This window comes from Erinaceus europaeus, chromosome 12 (genome assembly GCF_950295315.1).
Source record: "Erinaceus europaeus chromosome 12, mEriEur2.1, whole genome shotgun sequence".
Taxonomy (NCBI): domain Eukaryota; kingdom Metazoa; phylum Chordata; class Mammalia; order Eulipotyphla; family Erinaceidae; genus Erinaceus; species Erinaceus europaeus.
The window spans coordinates 84,958,106-84,978,121 of record NC_080173.1 but is presented as its reverse complement, the minus strand read 5'-3'; the positions used below and the strand labels follow the sequence as shown (position 1 = coordinate 84,978,121).

The 20,016-nt window shown below is 48.5% G+C and overlaps 1 protein-coding gene across 2 annotated transcripts in view; it reads right to left on the bottom strand.

The window, feature by feature from the left end:
* Positions 1 to 426: 426 nt before the first annotated feature.
* PELP1 (proline, glutamate and leucine rich protein 1) overlaps positions 427 to 20,016 on the bottom strand; it is a 29,434-nt gene continuing 9,844 nt past the window's right edge. Inside the window, exons 3-17 of one of the 2 annotated variants that reach the window (XM_060204222.1) lie at positions 19,355 to 19,460; positions 17,382 to 17,531; positions 17,059 to 17,130; positions 7,981 to 8,040; positions 7,317 to 7,467; positions 6,988 to 7,117; positions 6,744 to 6,831; positions 5,047 to 5,135; positions 4,820 to 4,936; positions 4,560 to 4,707; positions 4,293 to 4,452; positions 2,677 to 2,732; positions 2,292 to 2,456; positions 694 to 2,175; positions 427 to 571 (exon numbers count right to left, since the gene is read on the bottom strand). In XM_060204222.1, the coding sequence (XP_060060205.1) occupies positions 479 to 571; positions 694 to 2,175; positions 2,292 to 2,456; positions 2,677 to 2,732; positions 4,293 to 4,452; positions 4,560 to 4,707; positions 4,820 to 4,936; positions 5,047 to 5,135; positions 6,744 to 6,831; positions 6,988 to 7,117; positions 7,317 to 7,467; positions 7,981 to 8,040; positions 17,059 to 17,130; positions 17,382 to 17,531; positions 19,355 to 19,460 (3,067 nt within the window). In that variant the 3' untranslated portion in view covers positions 427 to 478. Of the gene's footprint in view, positions 572 to 693; positions 2,176 to 2,291; positions 2,499 to 2,676; positions 2,733 to 4,292; positions 4,453 to 4,559; positions 4,708 to 4,819; positions 4,937 to 5,046; positions 5,136 to 6,743; positions 6,832 to 6,987; positions 7,118 to 7,316; positions 7,468 to 7,980; positions 8,041 to 17,058; positions 17,131 to 17,381; positions 17,532 to 19,354; positions 19,461 to 20,016 lie in introns of both variants that reach the window. The other variant, XM_007521592.3, reaches the window with a different exon arrangement.

Sequence of the window (20,016 nt, the reverse complement as noted above, 5' to 3'; positions counted from 1 at the left end):
GGTGTGGTGTACGTGTGGTGTGGTGTGGTGTACGTGTGGTGTGGTGTGGTGCGGTGTGTATGTGTGTAGATACACATCTACTTATACGGGTTCTCATCGGTACACGTTTTCTTTAAAGGTTCCCACACCTGGAATGCAAACTCAAAAGGAGGGTTTCACCTGCCTACTCCACATATCCAGACAACCCAGTAGGTGTGCAGCACCAGCAAGAGCAGAAGGCAAAGGTTCTGACATTCTGGCACTGGCTTGCTGAGCGACAAAGGCGTCAGGTACCACTGTAGGTCGATGGTTCCTCCCCTGGAGGATGGAGACAGTGGGACGCCCGTGAAAACACCTGGGGATATTACAGGTGCTTGGAAAAGCCTGGCAGACAACAGGAATTCTGCCTGGAGACGGAACTGTGGCAAAAGGCAGAGCAGCAGCCAATACCCAAGGACATAACTTTATTGGCAATGAGGTGAGGGAGCGTGGCAGAGGGCTAGGAGTCAGGCTCTGTGTCAGGTGGTGGCTTGTCGTCATCGGGCGGACAATCGATGAAGTCCGCCAACATGGCAGCTGTATCATCCTGCTCCTTTTGAGGACAAAGAAGTAAGATTTGAAATAGTTGCACACATGCAGGGCTGGAGACAAACCTCTTCCCACCACTGGCTGTCCCTTCCCAACCGAGCCGCCCTCCCAGCCTGGCCTGCTCACCTTCTCCGGGAGGTCTGCTGCCTCTGTCTCCATCTCCATCTCCTCCTCTGCCGCAGACGGCTCAGGCAGAGGTGGCTTTTTGTCATCCCCACTCTCAGCCGCCTCTTCCAGCAAGGCTGGGGGAGCAGAGGGTTCCTCTTCAACAAGCTCCTGGGGGGGTGGGGAGCTGGCCGGTGGGCTTCCCGCTTCCCTCTCCGCCTGACCCTGTGAGGGGAGTACCTCGGGGGCTAGCGTGGGGGCCATCTCGGCCCCTTGCTCCTCCTCTGCACCCGGCTCCTCCACCTCCAGCAGCAGCCCGGGTTCGGGCTCAGGCTCAGGCTGCACCTTGGGGGACTCTGCTGGTGGCAGAGCTGCGGGCAGGCTTGGGGCTGGAGGCCCACCTTCTTCTGCCTCCCCCACTGCAGAGCCAAACTCCAACTCTTCCACCTCCTCCAACTCCTCCTCCTCTTCATCTTCTTCTTCTTCCTCTTCTTCCTCTAATTCACCCTCCTCTTCCTCAAATTCCTCCTCAAATTCTTCTTCTTCCTCTTCGAAATACTCTTCTTCATCCTCTTCCTCTTCCTCGAAGTCTTCCTCTTCCTCTTCTTCTTCCTCCTCCTCTTCCTCTTCTTCCTCCTCCTCCTCCTCCTCCTCCTCCTCATCACTGCTGTTGATATTAATGACTGTCAAATCTTCTTCCATGGCGGTGGCTCCTCCCCCACCAGGAGTCCCTTCAGGGACCAACTGGGGTGGTGGGAGTGTCACTGGGCCAGGAACTGGTGGGAGTGGAGGTAGAGGGAGAGGCCCTGGGGCTGCAGGAAGCTCTTCGGGCTCTTCCTTGGCTGGCACAGGAGGGGAGGCTGCCGGGGGTCCAGCTGGAGCTACAGGGGGTGGCGTGGCACCTGAGGGGGGCTGGGGTGGCAGGGGTGGCAGCCCTTCAGGCACAATCACCACACTGTCATCAGAGTCGCTCTCCAAGGAGATCTCCACATCTGATGCCTCCTCCTTATCGTAGTGAACAAAGGCTGGTCTGGGCACTCTCCCCCCAAAAGTTTCATCTGAGGGTATCGGTGGAGGGGTGCCACTAGGAGCAAGGACGGGGTCCTCATTTGAGCCTGCCCGGTGATTCTCTGCGCCGGGAAGAAGCCGGGGAGGAACGGACACCAGACCTGGGACAGATAGACCTAAGTGGTTTGCTGTCGCTGGAGGTCCAGGACGTGTTGGGGGCATTGGACCCACTGAAGGCATCGGGCCTGCAGAGGGCATGGGAGCTGCTGAGGGCATGGGAGCCGTTGAGGCCACAGGGCCCGCCGAGGGCATAGGGCCTGCTGAGGGGATGGGGCCTGGGGGGTGGAAAGGTGGAGCTCTGAATGGAGACTGGGCCTCAGGAGGGGGAACCGGTGCAGGTGTGGGGCAGGTGGAGCCCATGGGCTGCAGGGGAGGGACCCGAGGGTGAGTTAGAGCTGCACACGTCACCAGTGCTTCTGAGCAGAAAGAGGAGACCTGAAGAACAAAGAGAGGCAAGCGTGAGCACGTGGCGGCAGGCTTCAAGGGGCCGGAGACAGAAACAAGGACAACCTAACACCAAAGAGCTGGGCTTGGCCCCAGTCAGTAGTTACCTCAAGGCTGTCCTCTCTCTGGCCAAGGGAGAAGGCTTGCAGGGCACAGGTGAGGGGAGGAGGGCAGCGGGGAGAAGGCGCCAGCAGCAGAGCCAGCAGCAGGCGGTAGAGCTCCTGGCGGCAGCGGGAGCTGGTATATGGGGAGGTGCCTAAGACGTCACCCTGCTGGAACCCCATGAGCAGGGGCAGGACCAAATCATGCAGTTTCTGAAAAGGACATAGGCAACACCTGGAAACATCACCATGGCAACCCAACCCTTCTCAGGGTCGACTTCCAGGTTTGAATGGATCCACTTCTGGGCGGTACCCCTACCACCACCCTTCCCTGCCCATGTACAGATCAGTGGCCCCTCCCCAATCTCCACAGGGACCAGGCTCCACTAACCCTGTGAGTTTCCTCCTTGATGAGAGGCCCACACATGAGGATGGTCCGGCTGAGGCCTGGGGAAGGAGAATGGCGGGTAAGAGGCAGGCTAGGAGCGGAAGTGAGACCAAGGGCTTCAGAAGCACAGGTGAGCGCCCCGCTCACTGCTCCTCAGGTCCCGCAGCTACAACATGGGAGGAACCTTACAAGCACCTCTAGCAGCACAGCACAGGAGGGGAGCAGCAGGTGAAGCACTGGACTCTCCTGTCCGAGGTCCTGACTTGTCCTGAGCTCTGTCCCTAGACTGCACATGCCAGGGTGATGTTCTGGTTCCCTTTCTTTCTCTCCCTCACTGTCTCATAAATAAAACTTTTTAAAAAAATGATTCAGAAGTCGGGTGGTAGTGGAATGGGTTAAGCACACGTGGCTCAAGGACCGGCGTAAGGATCCAGGTTTGAGCCCCCGGCTCCCCACCTGCAGGGGAGTCGCCTCACAGGCGGTGAAGCAGGTCTGCAGGTGTCTTTCTCTCCCCTTGTCTATCTTACCCCTCCTCTCTCCATTTCTCTCTGTCCTATCCAACAACAACGACATCAATAACAACAATAACTACAACAATAAAACAACAAGGGCAACAAAAGGGAAAATAAAGTTTAAAAAAATAAATAAAAACAATTCATTTATTTAAACTTTTTGTTTGTTTTATTTACTTATTTATTACTGGATAGAGACAGAAATTGAGAGGGGAGGAGACAGACAGGATGACAGACAGACACCTGCAGCCCTGTTTCACCACTTGTGAAGCTTTCCCCCTGCAGGTGGGGACCAGGGGCTTGAACCTGGATCCCTGCACACTGTAATGTGTGTGCTTCACCTGTTGTGCCACTGCCTGGCCCCTATTTTTAACTTTTTAAATTTTATTTGATAGAACAGAGAAATTTAGCGGGAAGGAGGAGACAGGAAGGGAGGGAGAGTGGGAGAGAGAAAGACAGACACCTCCAGACCTGCTTCACTGCTCATGAAGTCCCCCCCCTGCAAGTGGGGACCAGGGGGAGCTTCAACCCAGGTCTTTACATACTGTAACATACACACTTAACCAGGTGTGCCGCCACCTGTCACCCCCTCCCTTTTTTAGTATCTCTACAGTTTAGGGTTGTTAACGCAGTGGCACAACACGGTAACAGTGGCAAGATACAGGTAGCACAAGACAAATGTACACTTTGCTCCTAGAGACCGCCACCTCCCCTCTTCACATGGAGCGGGTGGCGGTGCCACATTGTCCCACGGCCCGCACAGTCCCCAGCCATCTGCTTCTGCACACAGATCAGCAACTGTTGGGAGGAGGGAGACCCCCTGCGCAGCCTGTCCTGAGAGATCGTAAGCCACAGCAGAAGTTTCCACCAGCTGCTGAGACCGCCTTGCGGGCACGAGACAGGCAGGCAAAGCACTGGCTGAGCAAGCAGACGAGGCTCTTCTGTCGCCCTGGGAGCTGCATGGCTGCTTCTGCTCCTTCTTGCAGCCACTCCACAGGGTTGGGGCTGGTTCTATGTTGTATCTGTGCCCTCCACTTCAGCAATTGGTTGGACTATCACCCCAAGTCATGCCAGCACCCAAGGATACAGGGTACAGGTCTCACCTACCTCTCAGCGCAGCTGCACACACGTCACTGTTGGCATTGCTGTCCCCTTTCCGGTGGCTGGGTGGGGCCATGGCCTCGCCCATATCCAGCTTTAGCTTCTTGGGAGCACTGGGCTTCCCTGTCTGCAAACCTCCATCAGGACTCCCTCGGGGGCTGCGCAGCTGGTAGGGAGGAGACCAGAAACCACATCGGCAAACAGGAAGGGAGAGAGACCGTGAGGTGGTGTTCGGTGAAGAGATTCGTCCTGGGCCACAGAGGCCTAACTCACTTTAAGGGTGTCGGCTGGAGGGGAGATGTCACTGAGCAGGTGGGTGAGCAGGGCCTCTCCTGGGGCACCTCCCTGAAGCATTCCTGCCGAAGCGCCACACACCTGCACCCAAAGCTCTAAAACAGTATACACCTTGGTCCTCAGAGTGCTGTGGAACGAGGGAGGGCAGCTTGTGAGAGGGGAATCGGTAAAACAGATCTCATGCTCTCCTCCCTCAGAGATCTCAACTTCCCCACCATCCACCCTTCTTTGGAGGTCACCTGTAAGGCTTCTCCTGGCCTGGAGAGAGGTTGTCTCGACCAATGCTCCAGGCGTTGAGGACCTGGGGCAGCAGACGGATGATCAGGGATCCAAAGCGCAGGAGCCGGCTTCCACACCTGGGGGGGGGGGGGCGGCAAGGATGAGAGGGGGACACAAAGACAGGACTATGACCCTCATTCCCAGCAGGTCCAAGTCCCTTCACCCCACTCTGCCCAATCCTACTCACGCAAGGATGAGAGCAGACAGCAGGTCCAAGGCTTCAAGGTGGATAGAAGGGAGAAGGAGCAACCGGAGGGGACCATCTCCAAGCAAGCTCTGGAGGAAAAATTGGCAAAAATAAATAAATAAATAAATAAATAAATAAATAAATAAAATAAGGGGGGAGGAGGGGGCACAGTTAGACAGAAAGAGAAGCTGGAAGGGAGAACAGACAGATGTGACTAAGGGTGGAGGAGAAAGCACAATGGTTATGCAAACAGAATCTCATGGCACAAGCCAGAGCTGAGTAGTGCTCTGATATTCAAAAAGTGACTAAGTGTGTGTGTACACATATGTTATGGGGAAAAAAACAAACCTAAACCTCTCCAAACCAGATCACACCCAGCTCTCCAAACCAGATCAAACCCTCATCCTCGGAAACAGACCCTGGCGGGAGAATGAGGGGCAGAATGGTTACAGTTCTCAGCAAATGCAAATGCACACCCAAGTCCCAAGTATCCCCACAGCATGGGACTGAATTCACTGTCCTGTTGCCTGCACTGGAGATGGAAATGATGGCATCTGGGTAAAAGCTGCCCAGGACAACCTCAGGGCTGACACAGTCTTGGAAGTTTCGAACCCACAGTGTTTTTTTTTTTCTTTTTAAATTGATTTAATAATGATCGACAAGACCATAGGATAAGAGGGGTACAATTCTATAATTCCCACCACCAGCTCTGTATCCCATTCCTTCCCCCTGGTAGCCTTCCTATTCTTTATCCTTCTGGGAGTATGGACCCAGGGTCATTATGGGGTGCAGAAAGTGGAAGGTTTGACTTCTGTAACTGCTTCCCTGGTGAACATGGGCGTTGGCAGGTCAATCAACCTAGCTTTCAGCCTGACCTGTTGACTGGCTACGGAAGAAGGGCAAACGCTAGAAGAAGAAGGCGGGTCAATCCGGACCCCCAGCCTGTCTCTTTCCCTAGTGGGGCAGGGATCTGGGGAGGCGGGGTTACAGGACACATTGGTGGGGTCATCTGCACAGGGAAGTCAGGTTGGCATCATGGTAGCATCTGCAACGTGGTGGCAGAGTAATGGAGCTTTACAGGTTGCCCTGGGTCCCAAGCAAGAGCTGGGAATAGAAGAAAAACCCAGGGGAGGTAACAGAATGTTATGCAAAAAGGCTTTCATGCCTGAGGCTCTAAAGTCTCCGACTAGCACCACCATAAGCCAGAGCTGAGCAGGGCTCTGACTAAAAAAAAAAAAGCGTGGTGCAGGAGTTGGAGCAGTGGATTCTCAAGCATAGGTCATGAGTTCAATCCTGGGCAGCACATATACCAGAGTAATGTCTGGTTCTTTCTCCTATTTTTCTCATTAGTAAATAAACAAAGTCTTTTTTTAAAAGGAAAGAAAAGAAAAAGCACACAGGGCGGGTCGGGTGGCAGTGCGGCGAGTTAAATGCACATGGCACAAAGTGCAAGGACCGGCATAAGGATCCCGGTTTGAGCCCCCAGCTCCCCACCTTCAGGAGGGGTCAATTCACAAGCAGTGAAGCAGGTCTGCAGGTGTCTGTCTTTCTTTCGATCTCTCTGTCTTCCTCTCCTCTCCCCATTTCTCTCTGTCCTATCCAATAACAACGACAGTAGCCACAACGTTAAGCAATTAGGACAACAAAAGCGGGGGGAGCACACAGAGCAACAACAGCAGAAGACAAACACCACTTACGATGTTCTTGGCACTAATGCTGAGGGTCCGGCAGATGACATCGAGGATTTCCTGCACAGGGACGGACACAGGGGCCACAAACTCAGAGCTAAAGAGAACCAAAACAGGGAGATCCTCAGTGCAGATTCCGCAGTGTGACCCAAATCCCTTCCTCATAATGAAGACAGCAGCCCCACCCCCGCCCCCTGCCCCACTCCTCAGGCCTCCCTGCTTCAGGCCCTTCCTCCTTCCAGCATACACACACCTAAGCATGAGCCCCAGGCAGTGGGCCAGTCCAGAAAACCTCTGCCGGAGCCGGAGAAGGACATGGGCATCGCCATCTTCAGAGGGAGAGAGCAGCATCTCGACTCCAGGGCCTTCATGCTGCATGGGAACTACACAGAAACACAGCCCCCTTCACAACTGCTCCACCTCCCAGCCCCTCCTTTTCCATCTGTGGTGGATGAACCACGAATATCCTAGTGCATTTTACCTCAAAACCAACAGACCCACATCTCTGCACCACCCTCCTGGTCCCCTCCTGCCAAGTTCCTCAACCATCCTGCCACGTGTACCTAGCAGTCACGGCCCTACCTGCTTCTGCTCCCTCATACAGGGCCCCCAGAAGGCTGTGCAGGGAGGTCAACAGGTTGTGCAGTTCCTGCTCCCAGCTCTCAGTATGCTTCAAGCCCTGGGAAAAACCAGCCCCTAGAGAGGGCAGCTTGGAATAACACTCGCATGCCAACTGCAGAAGAAAGATGAGAAAGGTAGTCAGACAGAACTCTGGTCCAGGAACAGACTCTCCCCACCTCTGGCAATGCCAACAAAGATGGGTATGCGAGAGAGCTCTGAGGGAACATGGACAGAGACAACAAGGCAGGAAAGCACAGTTGGGACACGGAAGCAGAAGGCAGGCATGTTAACAGCAAGGAGACATCGCCTAAAAGCTCCAATAGACAGAATCTCGGGCTGGGTGGTGGCACACCTGGTTAAGTGCACTATTACCACACATAAGGAGCCAGGTTCGAGCCCCCGGTCCCCACTTGCAGAGGGAAAGCTTCAAGAGTGGTGAAGCAGTGCTGTTGGTGTCTCTCTGTCTTTCCCTATCTATTTCCCCCTCCCTCTCAATTTCTCTCCGTTCTATCAGATAAAATAAGGTTTAAAAAAAACTAAAGAGAGATAAAGAGATAACCAAAGAATGGGGAGAAGAGAAAGTTAGGGCTCAGGTTCCTGGGCTTTCAATCTCCTTTTCCTTTACCTGCTGGAGTTGAGGGCTCAGGGCATCTATTCGCGACAGGAAAAATGAGGCCAGCTTGCCCTGAATTAGAAGAAAGGAAGATGCGGATGAGTCACTTCCAAAGACCAGAAACACCCACTCTGTCCATTTCCTACAGAATCTGAGCCCAGGCCTTTTGCTTTCCTGCAGAGACAGAAGCAAAGCGCTCAAATGGGGCAGCAACACCGGGAAACGGACATATTTTCACGTACAAAGACATCCTGGGTGTCCGCTCTTTTTTTTAACTCTCCCCCTTTTGTTGCCCTTGTTGTTTATCTTTGTTATTATTGTTGTCATTGCTGTTGGATAGAACAGAGAGAATTTCAGAGAGATGGGGAAGACAGAGAGGGGGAGAGAAAGGCAGACACCCACAGACCTGCTTCACCGCCTGTGAAGCGACTCCCCTGCAGGTGGGGAGCCGGGGGCTCGAACTGGGATCCTGATGCCGGTTTCCGCCATATGCACTTAACCTGCTGCACCACCGCCTGGCTCCCAGCTCTTGTTTTTAACCTCACGGTTCAGAAGAAATAAAGGGTCTGGCCCATGTGAGGTATCTAGGTTCCCTCTTTCCAACGTTTGCAAACTAACACTCATTTTCCTCAAATCAAAAGGATCCAAGGTACTGAAAAGAGCAACTCATGTTCCAACTTTCAATCCACATAAGATGAGAAATGAGGTTCCAAACCGAGGTCGTATCACTTACACAGAAGTCTGAGGAAGGATAAGGTTGAGAGAAGGGGAGAGGCTGCTGGGGCATAACGAAGGCAGCACACCTTAGAGCAGAGACTTGTCTGTTAACAATTAACTCTACCTGCTAGAGGTGCCAGTGCAGGAGTGCTACACCTCAGAAACTATTTGAGGGTTGAACCAAAGAGGTCCATGAGCACAGATAGGGGAACGAGAACATCTTTAGAAAAGTTTTCACTAACCTGTAATCAAAATGTAGTGTTTCTTTTGATTATAAACACACATAAAAAGCTGTGACCCGGGAGTCGGGCTGTAGCGCAGCAGGTTAAGCGCAGGTGGTGCAAAGCACAAGGATTGGCATAAGGATCCCGGTTCGAACCCCGGTCTGTAGGTGTCTATCTTTTTCTCCCCCTCTGTATCTTCCCCATCTCTCTCCATTTCTCTGTGTCTTATCAATAACAACAATAATAACTACAACAATGAAAAACAAGGGCAACAAAAGGGATAATAAATAAATATAAAAAAATTTTTTAAAAAAAGTTATTTATTGATGAGAAAGAGATGGTCCAGGAGGTAGCTCAGTGGATAAAGCATTAAACTCTCAAGCATGAGGTCCTGAGTTCAACCCCTGGCAGCACATGTACCAGAGTGATGTTTGGTTCTTTCTCTCTCCTCCTTTCTCATTAATAAATAAACTATTTAGTGATCCAGGAGGTGGCGCAGTGGATAAAGCATCGGACTCGCAAGCATGAGGTCTTGAGTTGAATCCCCTGTAGCACATGTACCAGGGTGATGTCTGACTTTCTCTCCTCCTGTGTTTCTCATTAATATATAAATAAAATTTAAAAAAATAAATAAAATATTTTAAAAGGAGGGGGAGGGTGGAAGAAAGAACCAGAGCATCACTCCAGCACATGCAATGCCAAAAGAATAGAATTCTGACCTCAAGCTTGAGAGTCTAATACTTCACCCAACTGTCCCACCTTGCAAGGCGCAACATCATAATTTTTTGTTAGTTTTTTACCAGAGCACTGCTCAGCTCTGGCTTATGGTGGTGCAGGGGATTGAACCTGGGACTTTGGAGCCTCAGGCATGAGAGTCTTTTTGCATAACCATTATGTTACCTACCCTCCACCCATCAACATCATAATTTTAACATGTTATCCAGCACTATTGTTCACACACATCCTAATTTGAAATGCAAGAAGTTATTATTGGGTTTGCTGCTAGATCTTATCTGACACATTAGTAAAGACATACAACTTTATCACAGTGTTTTAAACATGCATTTTAACAGAACTGGTTTCCTTTGCAATTTCTTTCTTTCTTTCTTTCTTTAAGATTTTATTTATTTATGAGAAACATAGGCGAGAAAGAGCCAGACATCACCCTGACACATATGCTGTCAGGGATCAAACTCGGGACCTCATGCTTGAGAGTCCAAAGCTTTACCATTGCGCCACCTCCCGGACCACTCTTTAAAAAAAAAAAAAAAAAAAGAATTTAAAACATTCTAAGGGACTGACAGCACCAAATTTTAAAAAGGAAAAATGAAGAATTCTAAATTAGGGCTGATAAAATAGCACACTTGGATAGCGCGCTGCTTTGCCATGTGCATGGCTCTGGTTTGAGCCCTGCTCCCAACTGAAGGAAGCTTTAGTGCTGTGGTCTCTCTCACTCTCTCTTTCTGCTTTTCTTAAAAAAAATACTAACGGGGGCAGGGCGGTAGCGCAGCAGGTTAAGTGCACATGATGCAAAGGGCAAGGACCAGCATAAGGATCCCGGTTCGAGTCCCTGGCTCCCCACCTGCGGGGGGGGGGGGGGTCACTTTGCAAGTGATGAAGCAGGTCTGCAGATATCTTTCTCTCCTCCTCTGGTTCTTCCCTTCCTCTCTCGATTTCTCTCTGTCCTATCCAACAACAGCTATAACAACAATAACAACCACAACAAGGGCAACAAAATGGGAAAAATAGCCTACAGATTCACAGTGCAGGCACTGAGCCCCAGCGATAACCCTGGAGGCAAAAAAAAAAAAAAAAAAAATACTGACATAGTGAGAAAGAGCTCACTGGGTGTGGTGAATGTCTCCCCAAGCACAGAGCCCAGGTGCAGTTCCAAGTGCCCCAGTGTCTCCTTCTGTCTATCAGAATGAAAAAGCAGCCAGAGCAGCAGTGAAATCATGAATGCATAAGCCACCCCCTCCAACACCCTTCCCAAGAAAAAATTAGGAGGAACACACTGAAGTAGAGATAAATACCAGATGCTGACCTTCAGGTTAAGAAAACAGAGTGTAGGGAAAACAAGAAGCTGGAACCGACTCTGGCTCTACTTAACATGATTTCTCACTTAACATTTCTTCAAGCTCCATTCAAGATGGGTTAAGAAGGTGAATTCATCGAGCCCCCTGCTCCCCACCTGCAGGGGAGTCGCTTCAGAGGCGGTGAAGCAGATCTGCAGGTGTCTCTCTCCCCATCTCTGTCTTCCCATCCTCTCTCCATTTCTCTCTGTCCTTTCTAACAACGACGACATCAATAACAACAATAACTACAACAATAATGAAAAACAACAAAGGCAACAAGAGGGAAAATAAATAAATATTAAAAAAAAAAAAAAAAAGAAGAAGGTGAATTCCCTTTCATGCCTGATGTGGAAGGGTCTCACAATTCAAACCAAAAAGACTATCCGCCCACAGGTCTCCTGGCTTGCTGGCTTCTCCAATGAAGCCACCATTTCTTAGAGTTGCCATAGCCATCAACCATAGTGGTATTTAGTACTTTGGGTCAACTTACTGCTCATACTTAACCTTGAAATTCTGGCTTACAAAACTGGGCAGAGGGTCAGGGAGTCAGTGTACTGGTCATGCAAAGACTTTCATGCCTAAGGCTCCAAAGCCCCAAGTTTAATCTCTAGCACCACCACAAGCCAGAAATGAGCTATGCTCTGGTTAAAACAATTTTTTTAAGTTGGGGGCTAGGGAGAGATAGTACAGTGGCTATGTAAAATGTCTTTCAGGAGCCAGGTGGTGGCGCACCTGGTTAAGCACACACTAACTGCAAAAGGACCCAGGTTCAGGGCCCTGGCCCCCACCTGCGGAGGGAAAGCTTCACAAGTGGTGAAGCAGGGCTGCAGGTGTCTCTGTCTCTTTCCTCTCTACCCCTCCCCTCTCAATTTTTCTGTCTCTAGCCAATAATAATAATGAAAAATAAATAAATAAATAATGTCTTTCATGGGGGCCAGGTGGTGTCACCCTCAGTATAGAACACAGGTTACAGTACACAAGGCCCCAGGTTCAAGTCCCCCCTCCCCACATGTAGGGGGAAAATTCACGAGTGGTGAAGCAGAGCTGGAAGTATCTTCCTCTCTCCCTATATTTTCCTCTTCCTCCTCAACTTCTGTTTCTATACTAACTAAGTAAAAGTCTTTCACATTGGAAGCAAGAAAGGTCCCAGGTTTAATCCCCAGCACCATCATAATCTGGAGCTTAGAAGTGGTCTGGCAAAAAAACAAAACCCTGACTGGGCTGAGGCCATAAAAAGCCTGGCTGTGGTATTAAAGCAAAGTAAAATGCATACAAAGGTACACACCCAGCAACATCTGATATTTCTTAGGAACAGGGCTTGTAGTCTCACTTGTTCCAAAGAACTATTAATCAAGTTGGCAAGGAGAAGTAAAGTCTCTGTGAGGACTAACTTCATGGACACAGAATGCTTGAGATCCATCAGTTGGGTGGAGTAATCCTGAGCCTAGAGATTTTAGCAGTCCTGGGAGTTCTGGGAGTTAGGAAACGAATAGACAAAAACTCCAAAACAGTAATAATAAGTTTCCTAAGAAAACATCTGCAAGACTTCCCAAGTACAACTCACCTCCCATCTGGTAGCCCTGGGGCCTTTTCAAAGTTCTTATTCAACATGTTTGTAGCAAAATAAAATCCTCAACAGAGGAAATTTTTCCAGTAATATTTTGTTATTACCTTTATTTATTTATTGGATAGAGACAGCCAGAAATTGAGAGGGGGAGATAGGGAGAGAGACAGAGAGACACTTGCAGCCCTGCTTCACCACTCGTAAAGCTTTCGAACCTGGGTCCTTGCACAATATAACATGTGTGCTAAACCAGGTGCGCCACTGCCCAGCCCCTCCAGTAATACTTTATTCTTAGAGAAAAGAAATACACACTCAGAAACAACCTATGAATGTTTTTGTTGCCCTTTTTTTATTGTTGTCATAGTTATTATTGTTGTTATTGATGTCATCGTTGTTGGATAGGACAGAGAGAAATGGAGAGAGGAGGGGAAGACAGAGGGGGAGAGAAAGATAGACACCTGCAGACCTGCTTCACCGCCTGTGAAGCGACTCCCCTGCAGGTGGGGAGCTGGGGGCTCGAACCGGGATCCTTACACAGGTTCTTGTACTTGGCGCCACGTGCACTGAACCCACTGTGCTACCACCCGACTCCCTCCTGTGAATGTTTTTAATAATCAGTTTGGGATAAGTACTCAAAACATGCAGGGCAGGGCCAGAAGACAGCTCATCCGTATTTAATATCATATACTACGGATTCGGTCTTCACAATAACCCAATGAGACAGTTATCCTGTGATTATGTCCATTCTATAGGAATGAGGCTGGAGGAAGGGTAAGGAAATGAATCTCAGAAGCGACAGAGACGGGATGGACTTGGAGGTTGTACCATAAGCATTTAACATTATTTCCCATGGATATTTTCTTTTCTTTTTGTTTATCTATTTACTTATTATTGGATAGAGACAGGGAGAAGTTGGGGGGGAGGAAGAGACAGACACCTGCAGCCCTGCTTCACCACTCGTGAAGCTTCCCCCCTGCAGGTAGGAACCAGGGGCTTGAACCCGGGTCCCTGCACGCTATGTATGCACTTAACCTCCCATGGATATTTCCCATAGGCCTTTCACCTTATCATGTAAGAAGACCCAAGTTTGAGACCCAGTACCACCTAGGACACCATCACAGCAGTGCTGTGATACCTCTCCCTCTGTCTGCCCCCTCCTCTCTCTCTGCACATTAACACACAATAAATGAAAAGTCTGCAAGAAGTAACTTGAGAAACTGCACAGCTAATAGAGGTTTGTAACAGATTATTTTCACCAGAAATGCAAATGCACAAGCAGGAGAAATGCCCGGCATCTTAATCATCATGACCGTTCACCTCTCTACCTGCAGGGCGACACTCAGCTCCCGCTCCACTATCATGAGAAACTGCAGGTAGACACACACAGCCTCACAAACTGTGACCACTGTGGGGCCTGGGGGGAAGCACCAGGGATCTAGCATACCTCATCTGAGAGGTTAACTCACAGCACACTGTAGAAAAATGATGGTTTCTTTTTTTTTTTTTTACACAAACATACTAATTAAAGTATTTTTGGTTTATCAAAGGGGGAAAAAAAAAATCACACCTGAATGGCGCTGGGAGTTGGCATGCCCAGTCAAGCACACACCACTAAGGGTTCACGCCCCTTAGCCCTGCCTGTGGGAGAGGGGAGTAGCTGTGGGGAACTTCATAAGCAGTGGAGCAGTGCTGCAAGTTTCCCTTCCCCACCACCAGACCCCTATTTCTCCCTCTCTCTATCAGGGCAAAATAAAAAGGCCGCCACCAGGAACAGTGGCCATGCAGACACCAAGCCCTATTAACTGTACACAAGAAAGAAAGGAAAGGAAGGGAGGGAGAAGAAAAGGAAGGAAGGAAGGAAGGAAGGAAGGAAGGAAGGGAGGGAGGGAGGGAGGGAGGGAGGGGGAAAGATTGCATCTGGGGAAGTGGCTCAGTGGAGCACATGGTCTGCATGTATGAGGTCTCAGGTTCGATCCCAAACACCACACATTTTCTTAGTCTCCCAGCTGATTTTTTATTTTTCTTTTCTTCCTTCATTTTATTTGTTTTTTAAGAGATTTTATTTATCAATGAGGAAAAAAACCAGACATACTCTGATACATGTGTTAATGGGAACTGAACTCAGAACCTCATACTTGAGAGTCCAATGCCTTCACCACTACACCATCTACTAGACCACACTACTATCTTTTCTTCTTCTTCTTCTTCTTTTTTTTTCTAATGCACTGACTACTCAGCTCTGGCTTCTGTTAGTTTTGAGGATTAAGCCTGGGACTTCAGAGCCTCAGGCTTGTAAAGTTTTTTGCATAACCATGATGCTCTCTCTCCAACACTATTTTTAAAGACTTATTGGGGTAGATAGCATAATGGTTATGCAGAGACTCATGCCTGAGGCTCTGAAGTCCCAGGTTTAATCCCCCCCACCACTGCCAGAAGCCAAAGCTAAGCAGTGCTCTGATAAAATATATATATATATATATATTGCTACCCTGGAGGTGGCACAGTGGTCAGCATGTTGGACTCAAGAGCATGAAGTCCAGAGAAACTTGAACCTCAGAGTGCCATATGCCAGAGGAATGCTCTGGTTCTCTTTCTTCTCCTTTTAATAAGTAAATCTTAACAAAAATAAACTGTCACTAATTCCACATGTCTATACATTTATGCTTTCATCAGTGTAAGGGAATTCCTAATGGACAACCAACCAATGATGAAGATAACAAAATATGAAAGACGATTTCATTGAGAAGAAATATCTGTGCTCCACACTGGCATCCAATTAGATGGTAAAACATAGCTGTGCCAACGATAAATAATCCTTTAACCATTACTATTCTGGCAAAATTTGTTAACCATTCATATTAGTTATACTTCACTGAAAACAAAACCAATTCTTTCACTGACCTCCTTCTTCACCTGACCCATATACATCCCACTGGTTTGGTCCAACAAGGCCTTGTGAGGACACTGGGGGGAAAAGGTAGGGAAATGACAGCGGGAGTTTAGTCAGGAATATCAGGAGAGAAAAGTGTTAGGGAAGTTATAGGCAAGTATTAAGGCAGAAAGGCTTCCAGGAGGAAATTACAAGTACTTCAATAACAAAGGTAAAATGGTGGAAAATTGGACAAGGCATTTTAGAAGTGAGTAAACTAAGTAGAAAGAATAGTCCATAGTTAAGATTGGGGGGTGGGGGGTGGTGCACCCCATAGATTATACATATTACACTGTACAAGGACCCAGGTTCAAGCCCTCAGCCCCCACCTGCAAGAGGAAAAATTTCACAAGTGATGAACCAGTGCTGCAGGTGTCTTTCTCTCCTTTCTTTCACCCTCTCTCCCTTCCCTCTTGATTTCTGTCTCTATCCAAAATAAATATATTATTTAAAAGAAGAGAAAAGGGGGGAGGCAGGTGGTGGTGCACCTGGTTGAGTGTACATGTTACAATACACAAGGACCCAGGTTTGAGCCCCTGGTCCCTACCTACAGGGGAAAGCTTTGCAACTAGTGAAGTTGTATTGCAGATGTCTCCGTGTCTCTCTCTCTCTCTCTCTCTATTAATCCATTCCCTCTTGATTTCTGGCTGTCTCTATCCAATAATAAATTTTTTTTAAATGATTCTGAGTTTTGGCTTCAGAGAGTTAGATTCCAATTTCTACTAGTGTTAGGTAAGTAGAGTGATCTATGTGGATTAAGAAGATAATATATGTAAAGTGCTACAGTGGAATCAGAAGACATCAATAAGGCCTAATTATTTATTATTATTATTATTATTATTATTATTATTATTATTATTATTGCCTCCAGGGTTATCACTGGGGCTCTGTGTCTGCACTACAAATTCACTGCTTCTGAGGGCCATCCTTTTTCATTGTTGTGGTTTTTTCTTTTTGAAGATTCTTTCCCTGGACGCCGGGCAGTGCAGCAGGTTAAGCGCAGGTGGCGCAAAGTGCAAGGACTAGAGTAAGGATCCCAGTTCAACCCCCGGCTCCCCACCTGCAGGGGAGTCACTTCACAGGCGGTGAAGCAGGTCTGCAGGTATCTATCTTTCCCCCTCTGTCTTCCCCGCCTCTCTCCATTTCTCTGTCCTAACTAACAACGATGGCATCAATAACAACAATAATAACTACAACAACAATAAAAAAACAAGGGCAACAAAAGGGATAAATAAATATAAAAAAATAAAAAGATTCCCCTACCCCCTTCAACTCTACTGCTCCTAGTGAACTCTTTGTTTAGATGGAGGGTGAAAAACAAAAAATGTACCCTCAAAAATAACAGCATTCTTAATAAATCAGCATGTCCTCGATAAATACTGGAATTGAAAGAAGAGAAACAGGACGTGGGGGAGCGATACCGCAGGACAGCCATGCCATTCATAAAGATTACCCTTCACATGATACTCCCTTGTGGTGGCCAGGTCCTCCACATGGTAATGTGTGTTCTCTGCCAGGTGAGCTATCTCCTGCCCACCCTCCTTAAGGCTCACACTAGCAGAAGTTTCCATGAATACTTACTTTGAGAGAACCACATGCCCGAGGAAAGTAAGTCATGCAAGCCTTCATGCCCTCCAGAGCTGAAAGCTCACACTGTGGGAAAAACAAACGTTCAGAAATCTGGGAAAGCCCAATGCACCCACCCAGAGCCCCTCTCAACCCCACCACCTCCCTTCCCTTCTCCATGTACTCCAGGTGCTTTTTCTCGGCGTGCCTTACTTCTCCTGTCCTAGTCCCCAGTCACTTCCCATGGTATTCTTTAACCCTAGGCATGAGCGAGGGCAGATACCACAAGGGGCCAAGCAGAGGGGGAGGCAAGTGACCAGAAGTCTGAGGAGTCTCACCTCTAGTCTGAGGCCAAGCAGGGAGGTGAGAAGGCCAGGAAGGTGGTTCATGGAGATTTCCCGGAACAGCGTAGGAAGCTGGGCAGCATATCGGAGCAGGTCCTTCAGGACAGCTACCGCCAACTCCATTGTGGGGGGTGGGTCCTGGGACTAAAGAGCAACAACATCCCATGCTTCCAACCTCACCTTCATAGTCACCAAGAAGAGGATAAGATGCATAACATGGGGCTTTTGAGAAACACCAATTTAAGTTAATCTCACCACCAAATCCACCAGGAGTAGAGTACCACCAATAGCAGACTCTCTCCAAAAGCAACATTTGTCTTCAGAAGGGACATTTTAGTATCACAGGTTATTGGAGCTCCTGGGTAATTGCCCGGGGGGGGGGGGCAGGAAGTGGGGGGATAAAACCTTAAGTGAGTCAAACTTATGATCTGACAAAATGGAAGATCTCAAAAGCTTTTTGGATTCTCCCATATGCTACATTTGCCTGTCAGGAAGCAAAGAACAAGTCTTTATCACAACAAAACCATCCACCTCTCAAACTCGCTTCTAGCTGGCTCAAGGAGGAAGAAGATGGTTTGACCTTGGGACTTCCTTAAAGAATTAATAGTCGGGGAAACAGTGAGGCAGCAGAGTTGTGCACGAGGTCCCAGGTTTGCTCCTCAGCACCAGAAATGCCATCTCTAGTCTTCCCCCACCCCAACCTCTCAGAAATAAACAAGTAAAAAATCTTTTTTTTAAAATTTTTTATATTTATTTATTCCCTTTTGTTGCCCTTGTTTTATTGTTGTTGTTTTTGATGTCATTGTTGTTGGATAGGACAGAGAGAAATTGAGAGGGGAGGGGAAGACAGAGAAGGGGAGAGAAAGAGAGACACCTGCAGACCTGCTTCACTGCCTGTGAAGCGACTCCCCTGCAGGTGGGGAGCTGGGGACTCGAACCCGGATCTTTATGATGGTCCTTGCACTTCACACTATGTGTGCTTAACCCTCTACACTACCACCTGACTCCAGTTAATAATTTTTTTAAAATATTTTATTTATTTATTCCCTTTTGTTGCCCTTGTTTTATTGTTGTTGTAGTTGTTGTTGTTATTGATGTCATTGTTGGATAGGACAGAGAGAAATGGAGAGAGGAGGAGAAGACAGAGAGGGGGAGAGAAAGATAAGACACCTGCAGACCTGCTTCACCACTTGTGAAGCGACTCCCCTGCAGGTGGGGAGCCAGGGGCTCAAACCAGGATCCTTATATTGGTCCTTGCGCTTTGCGCCACCTGCGTTTAACCTGCTGCACTACCGCCCAACTCCCTCTTTTATTATTTTTTTAAAATTATCTTCATTTATTGAATGGAGACAGCCAGACATCAAGAGGGAAGGGGGTGATAGAGAGGGAGAGACAACTGCAACACTGCTTCACCATTTGCAAAGCTTTCCTTTTGCAGGTGGGGACTGGGGGCTTGAACCCAGGTCTTTGCACACTGCAACATGTGCAGTCAACCAGGTGCGCCATCACCCGGCCCCTTAAAATATACTTCTTCTTTTTTTTTTAATTTTTATTTTATTTATTTATTCCCTTTTGTTGCCCTTGTTTTATTGTTGTAGTTATTATTGTTGTTGTCGTCGTTGTTGGATAGGACAGAGAGAAATGGAGAGAGGAGGGGAAGACAGAGAGGAGGAGAGAAAGATAGACACCTGCAGACCTGCTTCACCACCTGTGAAGCGACTCCCCTGCAGGTGGGGAGCCGGGGTTCGAACCGGGATCCTTATGCCGGTCCTTGTGCTTTGCGCCACCTGCGCTTAACGCGCTGCGCTACAGCCCGACTCCCTAAAATATACTTCTATTGGAGGTCTATCCTCCCTGGACCAGCAAACTGTGTCTAATTATTCTGTCCTCGGGACACAACATATGACATGCAGAATGAATCCAGAGTTGGGAAGACAGAGGATATGGGACAGCAAATGAATCCTTACCTGCAAGACCTGCTGAATGCTCCGAAGCCAAGAGACACAATGCTGCTGGAACATCTCTGTGGGGCTCTCCCCGACCAGTAGGGACAGCAGACAGAGGCCCTCAAATCTTATAAGAAAGAAAATGAGTGATGAAGGGCTGGGTGATGGCACACCTGGTTGAGTGCACATGTTATAATGCACAAGGACCCGGGTTCAATCTCCCAGTCCCCACCTGCAGGGGGAAAGCTTCACAAATGATGAAGCAGGTCTGCAGGTGTCTCTCTGTCTCTCTTCCTCTCTATCTCCTTCTTCCCTCTCAGTGCCTGGCTATATCTATCAAATAAATAAAAGTAATTAAAAAAAGAAAAGAAAATGAGTGATGACAAGAAGATGGGAGAGAGACATCAGAGACTGTTATTTACCTTTCTCTTATTCCCTCGGCTAGACCAAGACCTCACCTCCACATCCACTCTCCTTTCTAAGTCCTAAAATAATTAGAGGAGTAAGGCAAGAATAGCAGAAGGGAGCAGAGGTAACCCCAGGTAGGGTACAAGAAATTTGGGAGCTAAGAATATGAAGGGCTCCACTCAAACAAGCTCGTGAAAAGAACAAAACGATTCACTCTTGGGGCCAAGCAGTGGCACACCTGGTTAAGCACACACATTACAGTGCACAAGGACCTG